Below are 12,227 nucleotides of genomic sequence, written 5' to 3'. Positions count from 1 at the left end.
GAACACACGCGCGCGCACACACACACCCACACACAAATTTCTTTTTAATTCAATATTTAAAAACAGCGATCCCCCATCCCATAAGCAACTTTGAAGAGGCACGTGCAACTTGTTACGCATGCGCTCTATCTTCTCAATGATTGGCGTGTGCTTGTACTTTCTACTTTCCTTAACAACGGTCACCGGGGAGACTAGATTGGGAAGACGCCCACTGCGGATTGGCTGCCTCTGTCTTCATCGCCGGCGGAGAACCACTAGAAGGGACAGGTCCGGGCATTGCAGTGGTAGAGCTGGCTGTCCCAGAGCCCGGACGGGAGAGCGCTTGACAAGTGGCTCAGAAGGACAAAGAGATGATCAGCCCCCAATCCAGCCAGAACCTGGGAATTAAGATGCAGCCGGAATCTGAACAGCTCCCCCAAATGCAGCAGGAACTGGAGAGGTGTCCCAGCTCGGTGGGTGAACTGGCCATGAGGACTGAAACAGACGTGATGTCTGAGTCTGACGCAGCGGCCACCACCTCTGTGGAAGTGGCTGAAGATCCCGGAGCCAACTTGTTCCCGGTGAGGGCCGGACAGAGTTGTCCACTAGTGAATATTTATAAAAGAGTTCCCGGTAAGGCGCCGCCAGTCATTACATTTACCAACGTTCGAGACATTTCTGGAGTTGCCTTGTTAATAGGCTACTAAATAGTATTTAGAGCCCTCCAAAACCCAGTCTCGCCCCCTTTACTATACATAAAATTATAGCGTCCTCAGATCTGCTAGGCATTCACGACGGACCAGGACGAGGAGCCACGTACTGTAATAGCTCTTCTTCCCATTATCTGTTTTCTCTCCACAGCCACCACTACCCCAGCCCCGGATCTGTATGTGGTGAGTGCGGAGAGCCCTGGGGGAAATTACAGTTCTCATTTGTATTATTCCTTTAAGGTCTCCCCAACAGTCTTGTCCAGCAGCCAGGGCACCCCAATTTTACAGATGAAGAGACAGAGCTGAGCGATGCTCAAGGTGACCAAGTCACCGGTGTTCCGGGCTCCTCAGTCCAAAGTGGCGGTGTGAGAAGACAGACAGGATGGTGCATGCAAACAGGATAGAGCGCTGTGCAGATTGATGCCAAGACCCTGGGGGACTTCACCATGGTCACACACAGCAAGACAAGAATTCACACTTTCTTTTTCTTCTTTCTTTCTTTCTTTCCCTTCCTTCCTTCTTTTTTTTTTTTCCGCGACAGAGTTACTCTGTAGCTTTGGAGCTTGTCCTGGACCTTGCTCTGTAGACCAGGCTGATCTCAAACTCAGAGATCCACCTGTCTCTGCCTTCTGAGTGCTGGAATTAAAGGCATGCACCACCACCGCCCAGCAAACTCAAGTTTTCTGATTATTAGATTTATAAATAAAAGGTCTCCTGAGGGTTCATCTAGAGTCTAGATCCTAGACCACGATAGTCCTCATTTACAGTGGAAGTGAGGCCCACAAAAATGCCTTGCCAAAGGGTAGTTAGTACGTTAGTTAAGCCTCAAGTCCTGATTCCCAGTCTGATGCCCCATCAGGAAGTTACACGAGCCATCAATGATTGTCTCATCTTTTCCTGACAGGAAATACCTGGACCTCCATTCTATGCACAGACTGGAGAAGGCAGCCACTGTGGAAGAGATGAGAGAGTATGGGTTTGTGTTGGGAGAGACAGGACCCTTGGGAGGGAAGACACAGAGTGAGCGTCAGGTGACGGAGACGGAGAGGAGGCTGTGTCTAGGACTGCAGGGCAGCTCAGTGGTTAAGAGCACTGGCCATTCTTGTAAAGGGCCCAGGTTTGGTTCCCAGCACCCACATGGTCTGTAATTCCAGTTCCCAAGGATCGAACATCCTCTGCTGGGCTCCCTGGCACCAAACAAACATGTGGTACACAATACACACATGCAGACAAAATACCCATCCCCATATAATAGAAATAAACTCTAAGGGGAGGGAGGGGAGAGCTCACAGCCTTACTCATTCCTTCCTCTCCACCCCAAGGGTGCTAGCTGAGCTCCTGGAGCTTGGCTATCCTGAACAGAGCCTACGGGATGCTATTATCTTGGACCTCTTTTCCTATGCACTCATCTTCTGCCGCCAGCAGGGCTTTTCACTAGAGCAGTCATCAGCAGCTTGTGCCTTGCTCCAAGATCTTCACAAGGCCTGTATTGGTGAGAGGGAGGCAGCCACCAAGCTTTGAGCCCTAGGAGAGGAGGCTGGGCTAGCACAAGTGACTGTGGGAAGCAGAAGCAGGGAGACCGCAATCTGGGATTTTTGTCTCACCATAACTAGTATCGTGGCACCAATTTTCATCACCTTTGAGATTTGTTTCCTTATCAGTAGATGAAACACGTGGTACTGATGATACGGGTCTGTTCTAAGAAAGAGATAAATAGGGGGCTGGGGATTTAGCCCAGTTAGGAGAACCCTTATCTCGTATACACAAAACCCTGGGTCCAATTCCAGCACTGTCGAAGTCAGGATTACACACCTCTCCTCCCAGCACTTGGGAAGTAGAGGCAGGAAAATCAGAAGTTCAAGGTCATCCTCAGTTCAAGGCTATCCTGGGCAACAGGAGACCCTATCTGAAGAACAGAGTAGCCTTCCTGCTGGTGGTATGGTGGACCCAAGCCTGAAACCCTTGTGCTCAGAGGCCAAGGCAGGAGCAATGTCATTAGTTTGAGGCTGGCATGAGTTACACAGTGCATTTGAGTCTAGTCTAAATGAATGAAATGCTGTCACAGAAACAAAACTAAACCTCGGGAGGGAGGGAAGGACCTTGTCTGTCTTGCTCAGTGTCTAGGGAAGTGTACAGTGAGAACAAGCCAGGCCTTACTGGGGTAGGAAGGGCCTGACTGCCACTCCTGGTTTCCTTCCAGCCACCCCTTTGGGCAATGTGGAGGAATGTTACCGCTTCTTTACCAGCGTTCTCTTTTGCCATGGAGTCAGGGTAAGATCTAGCCCAAATTCCTGTTCTCTCCCACCACCGTCCTCCTCTCCTCTGAAGGCCAGAGAGCTGAGCTTCTGGAGGCTGCCAGGGTGCTAACTCCTAATTGCCGTCACAGCGGCCCCCGTTCAGCATCGACCTCTTTAAGGAGGAACAGCTGCTGGCACTGGCAGACTATGTGGTCAACACCTACTTCCGCCACTTCAAGCTCTACAAATACGTCTTTACACCCCAGGTACTGTGTACGGGCAGTGAGGCCACCTGTCTCCACCTTCCTCTTACGGTAGGTGCTGTCTTCTCAGCCTCCTCCTTCCTGTGTCTCCCCAGGTTCGGCTGGACCTATCTTTGACTTACATGGGGCTACAGCTACCTAAGCCAGAGGGTAAGATGGGCACAGATGAGCCAGGCTGGGACTAGGCCAGGGCTGGGACTAAGGCCTCTTCCTGCTTCTGGTTTGCAGAGAAAGAAGGCGAGGAGGCAGTGGAACAAGCAGCTACTCCACAGGAGCAAGAACCAGAGACTGAGATCCAGCCAGAGCAACAGCCAAGTGAGCACTGTCAGGGGTTGAGGTGCCCTGGAAGCCCCGGGACTCCAAGATTGAATGAAGGGTTTGGGTCTATTTGAGTCTTCACGTCCCCCCTTCCCCCTGCTGATTTGTTTTGTTTTGTGATACTGGGGAACAAAATGAGCGGCATTTGCACTCGCTTTCACCACTAACTGTACCCTCAGCCCACGCCCCACCCTTTTTTGAGACAGGGTCTATTAGTCCTGCCTGTTCTGGAACTTATGTAGACCATGCTAGCCTCAAACTCCTGGAGACCCTCCTGCCTCTCAACTGCTGAGCCATCTCTCCAGTCCCTTGTTTTATTGGAGACAGAATGAGAGTGTGTGGAACCCAGAGAATTTGGGAGTCAGTTCTTCCACCCTCATGTGGGTTCTGAGGCTCAAACCCAGATTGGCAGGCTTGCACAGCAAGCTCTTTTACCCACTGAACCATCCACCAACGCTTGTTTTATTTTATTTTTTGAAACAAGGTCTTGCTGTGTAGCCCAGGCTGGCTGTGAACTAATGATCCCTCTGTCCAGCTTGAGTGATGGGGTTGTAGAGGGCTCCACCATATACAGCTCAGGACTTAGTTTTAGTTCTAGTGTCCCCTAAAATTTTTTCAGATTTATTTATTTGTTTGGGACTTTTGCTTACATGTTTATCTGTGCACTACATGTGTGCAGTACCCAGAGGTCAGAAGAAGTCTGAATGCCCTGGTTGTGAGCACCATGTGGGTGCTGAGAACTGAACCCAGATTCTGTGGAAGAGCAGTTAGTCCCTTTAACCACTGAGCCATTTCTCCGGCCCCATGTCTGTCCAGACAACAGTGGGGTGTTGCTATGCATAGGAAAGGTGGCCCCTGAAAGAGAGCGACGGGGGAGTGGCTGACAAAGGCAAGTACAGCTCTGGTAGTACTAGGTCCCAGGAGCCCCCGTTTTAAACACGCTGCTGTGCCTATCAACTCAATCCTATAGTCACGGAATTGCTACCATCCATGTTTTTCATGAAGAAGCTGATGTTTTAATCCCAGCACTTGGGAGGCAGAGGCAGGCGGATCTCTGTGAGTTCAAGACCAGCCTGGTCTACAAGAGCTAGTTCCAGGACAGGCTCCAAAACCACAGAGAAACCCTGTCTTGAAAAACAAAAAAAACAAAACAAAAAAAAAACCAAACAAACAAAAAAAGAAGCTGATGGATGGGCTGCCTGATGTCAGACGAAAGTAGTCGGGATCTGAATCCAGAAAGTGTAGTTTGGCCACTCTGCCCAGCCGGCTGTCTTAGAGCGACGGCTGACAGTTCCTAAGTTACAGCGCCACTCTGCACAGCTCATCCCAGATTCATACCTCTCCTGTCCTTCCTCTCTCCCCGTAGGCGAGGTGTGCATCCTTCAAACCTACATCAAGACGCAGCTGAGCAAGGAGCTGAGGCAGCTGCAGCAGCTGGTGGAGGAGCGGCTCAAGGAGAGTGAGGAGAGACTGAGCAGCAAACTGGCTGCCCTGGAGCGGCCCTACCAGCCACCTCCCAGCAAAGGCAAGACCAAGACCAAGTGATCCCCAGCATCTTCTCCAATAAAGACCTGGACCAGAGCATCCCATCCCCCACCTTCATGAGCACCTTCTGTGCTCCCCGATGCAACCAGACAGCGGACACGGGCACCAGCTCTCCCAGGCTTGTAGCAGTTTTATTTCAGATGCAGCACAGATAGCGATGACCAGGCCTGGCACAACACTGGAAGAGGTTCCCTTCCATCTCAGTCAGCCCCGATCTCCAAGTCCAGGATGAGGAGTAGTGGTAGCAGTCCAGTGATAGCAGTGGTAGGCTTGGCAAGGCAGGGCTAAGGTCTGAGTCCCAACAGTCTGGAATGACAAAAAAAACAAACAAACAAAAAAAAAATCTCCTCCTGGAGAGTCCTGCTTTCTGGCTTGCCAGGGATGAGGTTCTAGCCCAGCACCAGTGCAGCCTCGTCCTCTGTGATAGTGTGGGAGTCCCCTTCTTCTTCAGTGGCCAAGGCGGGGAACGGCCTAGGAGGCCGGTGCTGGAAGAGGGCTGCGCGGTTCTGCTGCTCCCCCTTCTTCACCCAGTGCCCGTAGAGCCGGAAGGCACAGTTGTCGATGAGGCGCCGCACTGGCCTCAGTGCATAGGGGTCTCCCAACAGTGCATTCTTGGTCAGTGGCCGTAAGCGGTTGGTGCTAAGTGCCACTCGTCCAGCAGCCAGGATTGTCCACACTGCCACCTGGGAAAAGGGACAGTATTCACCCCAATAGAGCATCCGGCACAGGGCAAAGCCCAGGTGCAGACCCCACCACTCCTTGGCTTACCCGGAACTTCTGGCGAGGTGTGAGGTTCCAGGGTTGGCTGCCTTCGCAGCGCTCAAAGAAGGGGTGCTGCAGGGCTTGCTCAGCTGTCAGGCGCTCCTCAGGATTCACCTGTAGCAGCTTTGAGATCTAGAGAAACCTCACAGCATGAGAGACAGCTCTTGGGTCTTCCCTAGGGGCTCGCTCTCATGGCCGCTACTCACCAGGTCCTTGACGGTGTCGGAGCGGTCATCCCACTCGGGAGAACTAAATTGGTATTGCCCTTCCATGATCATACGTAGCATCAGGATTTGGCGCCGGTGCCAGAATGGTGGCGAGCCAGCCAGAAGTGTGAACAAGATCACCCCACAGGCCCAGCTGAGAATGAGACCATAGTTAGACTGGCCTAGGTAACAAGCAAGAATGACCCACAGAAGGGGAAGGGAAGACAGAACTCACAGGTCGACTTCTTTGCCGTAGCCTGGGTGGGTTTCATCCATGGAGCATTTAAGGATCTCTGGTGCTAGATACCCGGGGGTCCCACACAGCTCTAGGGAGAGAGGGAGAGAATGCGCTAGACCCCTCTGCAGCCCTGCATACCCAGGGTTCCACACAGCTCTGGGGAGAGAGGGAGAGAATGCGCTAGACCCCTCTGCAGCCCTGCATACCCAGGGTTCCACACAGCTCTGGGGAGAGAGGGAGAGAATGCGCTAGACCCCTCTGCAGCCCTGCATACCCAGGGTTCCACACAGCTCTGGGGAGAGAGGGAATGGTGTTAGACCCCTCCGGAGCCCTGCATACCAGCCCTTCTCACACGTGCTCCCTATCTGCTCCTGTTCCCTGCGGAGCCGCAGAGCAAGACCACGACCCTAGCTAACCAGCTCACATTCCCACCAAAGCTCACAGTGGCCGTCCCAGGAATGCCCAGTTTGGGAACGACAGCCACATCATTTACCTCCTGAAGCCAAGCCAAGTTACCCATTCATCAGGACAACTCGTGCCATGTTATTAGATACATAATACACGTGAAAAGTAAAAGTCAAAGTTTTGCTGCATTACTTTCTGCCAAGCCTATTCTCCCTTTCCCAGGGTGCATTCTGGTAAGTAGTACCACCATTCAGCCAAAGGAGAACAAATAAAAATTTGGGGTTCTTTTTGGGTCTCTTCAATTTGAAAAGATTTTTTTCTTCTAGTGCCAGGATTTTCACACATACTAATCAAGTATTCTACCACTGAGTTCCATCCCGGCCTGGAATTTTTCTTTCCTTCAGACAGGATCTCACTATGTAGCCTTGACTGGCTGGGAACTAAGTCAGACTCAGATCTGTCTGCCTTTGCTCCCTGAGAGATTGCGTTGAAGGAATGCACCACCATGTCCAGCACATGCCGGAGTTTCTTTTCATTCATTCATTCATTCATTCACTCACTCATTCATTCATTATGTATGCAATATTCTGTCTGTGTGTATGCCTGCAGGCCAGAAGAGGGCACCAGACCCTATTACAGATGGTTGTGAGCCACCATGTGGTTGCTGGGAATTGAACTCAGGACCTTTAGAAGAGCAGGCAATGCTCTTAACCTCTGAGCCATCTCTCCAGCCCAAGCTGGAATTTCTTAAAGCATATACTGGGGTGGCCCCTGTTTAAAGTTTATCCTTCAGTTGGGTATGGTCCACATATGCTATGCTGATCTACAGAGCTAGTTCCAGGACAGACAGGGCTACAGAGAGAGTCCCTGTCTCAAAACAAGGACCCCACAAAAACCCTTCCTTGGTTTTCTATCATGGAATGAGGACCAAGGCTCGGTTCCTCCATCACTTGACACAAATCTGTATTTTTAGTTTCTTTTTACCACTCAAGGGTGCCAATTCTTTGATTTCAGAAATTCCAAATTATTTCATGTTGTACTTCCAAGAAAACTTAATAAGCCTAAATTGAAAAAAACTGGGAATGCAAGTATTTGACTATCTAGCATCTACTAAGAGAGCTCTATTAGACGGTCACGAGGTGGATGTACCTTTCCCAAGCTCACTATCTTCCAGGAAGCAAGGAAGAAGTAACAGTGTAAGTCATGTGATCAGGAAAATACAAAAAGCAGGGGAGCCTCCCCGAGTGGAGGCTGAAAGTGAGATCTGCATCACTCAGGCCAAGAAAGGGGGTGAGGCAGGCAGGGCAAAGGGTTCCAAAGATGTGTATGTGGAAGCCCAAAGGGAAATGGAGCACGGCACCTCAAGGTAAAGTCGGGCTGCCCAGGTGCAAAATCGGGAACAGTGTGGGCAAGGCATTCCATGTCCCCACGCCTAGTTCTAAGGCACTCCTGCTCTACTCATCTCTGGTCACTGCTGAGAAGACTTATGGAAATAAACCACAGCACAGAGGTTCGGTGTGGCACCTGCCCATGGTAAATGCCCATTTTTTTTGTTTGTTTAAAGATTTATTTACTACATATACAGTGTTGTGCATGCCAGAAGAGGGCACCAGAGGTCATTACAGATGGTGTGAGCCACCATGTGGTTGCTGGGAATTGAATTCAAGACCTCTGGAAGAGCAGCCGGTGTTCTTAATCTCTGAACCATCTCCCCAGCCCCAATGCCCATTACTTGACAGCTATTAGTATGTGCAGCATAAAACCATAAAGGACAAGATAGGTTATGAATAGCTTTTGGAATTCTTAGATTTGAATTTGCTTAAACTTTTCCATCTGTATTAGAAATGCTTGTGTGTGTGTGTTTGTGTGTGTGACACATGTGTAGGCCCAATGCTTTCCGCGACTGTTTTCTACTTTATGTATTTGGGCAAGACTCTCAGCTGAGCCCAAAGCGTCACTGACTGAGATCGCCTAATTAGCCAGTTTACCCCAAGGATCCCTGCTCCCTGCCTCCTGCATGCTGCTATCCCGTCTCCCTGCCTCCTGCATCCTGCTATCCCATGGTTGCTGGCATCCAAACTCTGGTCCTCAGACTCGAACAGCAAACGCTCTCTCCAATGGACCCTCTTCCCGGCCCCAGATACATTCTTATCACAGTGAGTGAATGCACAGCATCAGGGGCCCCAGAGGAGATGTCACCCAAGGCTGGCTGGATACACCAGGCTCCGCACAGCACTGAAGCACCACACAGAGCTCTTGTTTTATCCACATTTCAAACAAACTGCTGGGCCCTTCTAGCCCTACTCTTTCCTCTTAGGACAAAGGCCAGCTCTGGAGCCCCTTCCTCTGTGTACCCCTCAGATTGAACAGTGTTCCTTTCTTCTAGCTTCCTTGGCATAGTCCTCTGCTTATCCGTCTCCATTCTCCAAGGTAAAGAAGTCCACTGAGTTGCCCAAAGCCTTGGCATCTGGGACTCCATTCCCAAGCTGGCCAGCCAACCTCAAGCATGGGTCTCCTTCCCCCCCGAGTCTAAGGCACCTGGTCCCCTCACCTCGAAGCTTTTCGCCAGGTTCCAAATGGCAGGAGAATCCAAAGTCGGAAAGGCGGATCTGCATGTTGTCATCTAGGAGAATATTCTCGGGCTTCAGGTCTCGGTGGACAATGTTGTTGGCATGAAGAAAGTTCACAGCCTCCAGCAGAGACCTCATGATGGACCTGGTGAGGAACAGACTCCTGTCTCTCTGTACCACTCCCTGTCCATCCCAGGGGCATTAGGCTCTACCAGTACCTGGTTTCCTTTTCTGAGAGGGCCACCTTCTCGGTGAGATAGTCGAACAGCTCTCCTTTCCGCATCCTAGGGGTTGGGGGAGGGGAGAAGAGGCAGATGCACCCGACCGAGAAGAGGACAGGGCTAGTGAGGAGCGCTAGCCACCTCTGTGGCCATCAGGAGCCTGGGAGACAACATCCCAGGAGTGAGCTGGATTCCAGGGCAGTTTTTGACACAGTGGGCTGGTGGTTGAAATATTCTCAATGTGCCATGAAGAGACACTTTTAGAAAGAATTGTGACAGTAATGTCTAGGAGTTCCTCCTTATCTGAGAGCAACTACAGCTGCAAGAGACCTCTTAAGGCCATCTAGAAAAGTGGCCAAAAGCTCAGCTAACAGTTACCAAAGGTAGAATGAGACTATTTGAGTTTGTTTATTTTCATTTCCTTTAAATTGAGGCTACAGCCAAGTGTGGTGACTGCACACCTTTAATCCCAGCACTTGGGAGGCAAAGGCAAGAGAATCTTTGTGAGTTAAAGACTAGACTAGTCAGGGCTACAAAAAACAAAAACAAAAACAAAACAACAACAACAAAAATCCCAAAAAGCAAAATAAATACATACAAAAATAAGCAAATAATAAAACTGAGGTTATAATTACAATTCTGACCAATGCTCAAAGCAGACTGTCTTTGTCCTGCAACTCTGCAGGACAGTTAACAGACATTTCCTACTTCCCCTGAGATTTTTGCAGAGGGCAATTTAATAGCGTCATGCATTTTTTTTTTCCTGAAGGTCTCTGTTAATCTTTGGTTTATTATTCCCTCTTCTCCCAGATATAGGGTCTTGGTACATAGACCAGGCTAGCCTTGAATTTACAATCGTCTTGCAATTCTCGGCCTCTGGAGTCATGGGATTACAGGCATGATGCCTGGCTAGAATAGTACTCTCAAAATACTTTGGCCATTAGTTTGCATATAAGATAAGATTCAGATAAACCAAAGAAGAACCCACAGACAGAGCAGCCAGCAGTGCAGTGTGTTAAATGAGGAAAGACGGCTGAGTGAGGAAACTTTAGAAGGAATTAGTTCATGGTTGAGGGACTGGGACAGGGACCCCTTGGGTCATTAGAACTCTTGGCATTTGGATTGTTCAGTATTACTCTTGAAATATTTGCCTCAATCATGGCACCTAAGATGAAGGCCTGTGCCTTGGGCTTTCAGGGAGGCAGAGCAAGATGTAAACAGAGTGGTCTGCCCACGGACGGAGCTGTACTTCTCGGGCTGTGCATGGAGGCGAGGAACAGGCTTCTCAGTCGGGCAGGGTGATACTCACAGGTCAAACACCAGGAACATGAAGGTAGAAGACTCGTAGGAATCGATGAGAGTGACTGGGGAAAGAGGCAGAAAGGCAGCGAGAGATGGGAAGGAGCAGATACACATCACAGGCGCTTTTCCACCCAAAGGCAGCGCTAGACTATTCTAGGGGGAAGGAAGGAGTACCGAGGAGGCCACAGGGACCCAAAGACTGGCCACTCTTGGAGGTAGAGAGTGAGGAGGAAGAACAGAGAGACCTAGAGGCAATTCTAGGGTGTGGGTTAGGAACAGGGCTGTCAGCCAGCAGGACCAGGGAATGCAGCCTCACTGATATGGGGGTGGCCAGCGACCTGGCGAAGAATGTGCATCTCTCGCTGGGTGGCTTCCCGCACCTCCTGCAGCTGTTCGGGACTCAGCCGCTCAGCCGTCACCTCCATGATCTTCACGGCGAACTCATCACCAGTAGCTCGATGAACGCAGCGGCGAACCACGGAGCTCACCCCTCTGGCGGAGTCAGACGACAGTCACGTCAGCCCTCCCTACTCTCGCCAGCGTCCTTATCCTTTCCTCCCTCTTCCATTTTTTTCTCCGCGAGGCGGAGTCTCACTGTACAGCTCTGGCTCTCCTGGACATCACTACATAGACCATGGTGGCCTCAAACTCAGAGATCAGACTACCTTTGCCTTCCAAGTGCTAGGATTAAAGATGGGTACCACTATACCCACAAGACTGAGTCTTGCTATGTAGCCCAGGCTGGCCCTGAGATCAATCCTCTTAAATTCTGAGATCACAGGCATGCCCCACCATCTGGCTTCTTCCATATGGAGCCTTTGGACCATTATGCTTGCTATCCCTGACTCTGAAGACCCATGACACCAGGACAAGTGCCAGAGGAACAAACCCTGCTTCAGTGTCCTCAGGCCAACCAGCAAGGTGGCACACAGAGCCCACAGGAACCCCAGCAGAAGACCTGGTAATATCCAGGCTCTATACTTCCTACCGTGTGTAAGCCCTGAGCAAGGCTTCTGACAGGATCCCAGAGTTTGTCCCTGGCAGGACTGCTAAGAAACTATCTCAGTCTCCATCCAAATCCCAGACCTCCCTGTGACACTCTGCGTTTAAGAGCTGCTGAGACTAAGACCTCAGTGTAGGTCACAAATCTGTCACCAACAGATCCAGAAATGACCCAATATGACTCATCTGGACTTCATCTTGTACATCTCAAATATCTCAAAGGGATGTTGGAAATGTAGCAAGGTAGAGGCAGGAAAGCCCATTTGGCTTTTGTAAGAGGCTCATGGACTTCCATGCGTGGGTTTGGCCATCAAAACATGATGTGGGAGTGTCATATATCAATCTGTTGATTTCATTGGTTAAGCAATAAAGAAACTGCTTGGCCCTGATAGGTTAAAACATAGGTGGGAGGAGTAAACAGAACAGAATGCTGGGAGGAAGAGGAAGTGAGCTCAGAGATGCCATGCTC

General features: G+C 50.4%; 2 protein-coding genes across 3 annotated transcripts in view; one reads left to right on the top strand and one right to left on the bottom strand.

Moving 5' to 3' along the window:
- Nucleotides 1–3: 3 nt before the first annotated feature.
- Ccdc189 (coiled-coil domain containing 189) lies at nt 4–5,089 on the top strand. Its single transcript, XM_005351299.3, has 9 exons — nt 4–560; nt 841–872; nt 1,594–1,659; nt 2,012–2,181; nt 2,890–2,960; nt 3,076–3,192; nt 3,285–3,339; nt 3,418–3,504; nt 4,874–5,089. Exons 1-9 carry the CDS (start codon nt 351–353, stop codon nt 5,050–5,052), a joined length of 987 nt encoding a protein of 328 aa, XP_005351356.1. The 5' UTR covers nt 4–350; the 3' UTR covers nt 5,053–5,089.
- Nucleotides 5,090–5,166: 77 nt separating this feature from the next.
- Nucleotides 5,167–12,227, bottom strand: part of Phkg2 (phosphorylase kinase catalytic subunit gamma 2) — a 16,391-nt gene continuing 9,330 nt past the window's right edge. The window contains exons 3-10 of one of the 2 annotated variants that reach the window (XM_005351298.2): nt 11,073–11,248; nt 10,764–10,818; nt 9,452–9,517; nt 9,215–9,378; nt 6,256–6,346; nt 6,021–6,174; nt 5,821–5,946; nt 5,167–5,735 (exon numbers count right to left, since the gene is read on the bottom strand). In XM_005351298.2, coding sequence (XP_005351355.1) covers nt 5,442–5,735; nt 5,821–5,946; nt 6,021–6,174; nt 6,256–6,346; nt 9,215–9,378; nt 9,452–9,517; nt 10,764–10,818; nt 11,073–11,248 — 1,126 coding nt within the window. In that variant the 3' untranslated portion in view covers nt 5,167–5,441. Of the gene's footprint in view, nt 5,736–5,820; nt 5,947–6,020; nt 6,175–6,255; nt 6,347–9,214; nt 9,379–9,451; nt 9,518–10,763; nt 10,819–11,072; nt 11,252–12,227 lie in introns of those variants that run through there. The other variant, XM_026781213.1, reaches the window with a different exon arrangement.

This window comes from Microtus ochrogaster, chromosome 8, assembly GCF_000317375.1.
Source record: "Microtus ochrogaster isolate Prairie Vole_2 chromosome 8, MicOch1.0, whole genome shotgun sequence".
Classification (NCBI taxonomy): domain Eukaryota; kingdom Metazoa; phylum Chordata; class Mammalia; order Rodentia; family Cricetidae; genus Microtus; species Microtus ochrogaster.
The sequence above is the reverse complement of the archived record's forward strand: the minus strand, read 5'-3'. Positions and strand labels throughout refer to the sequence as shown.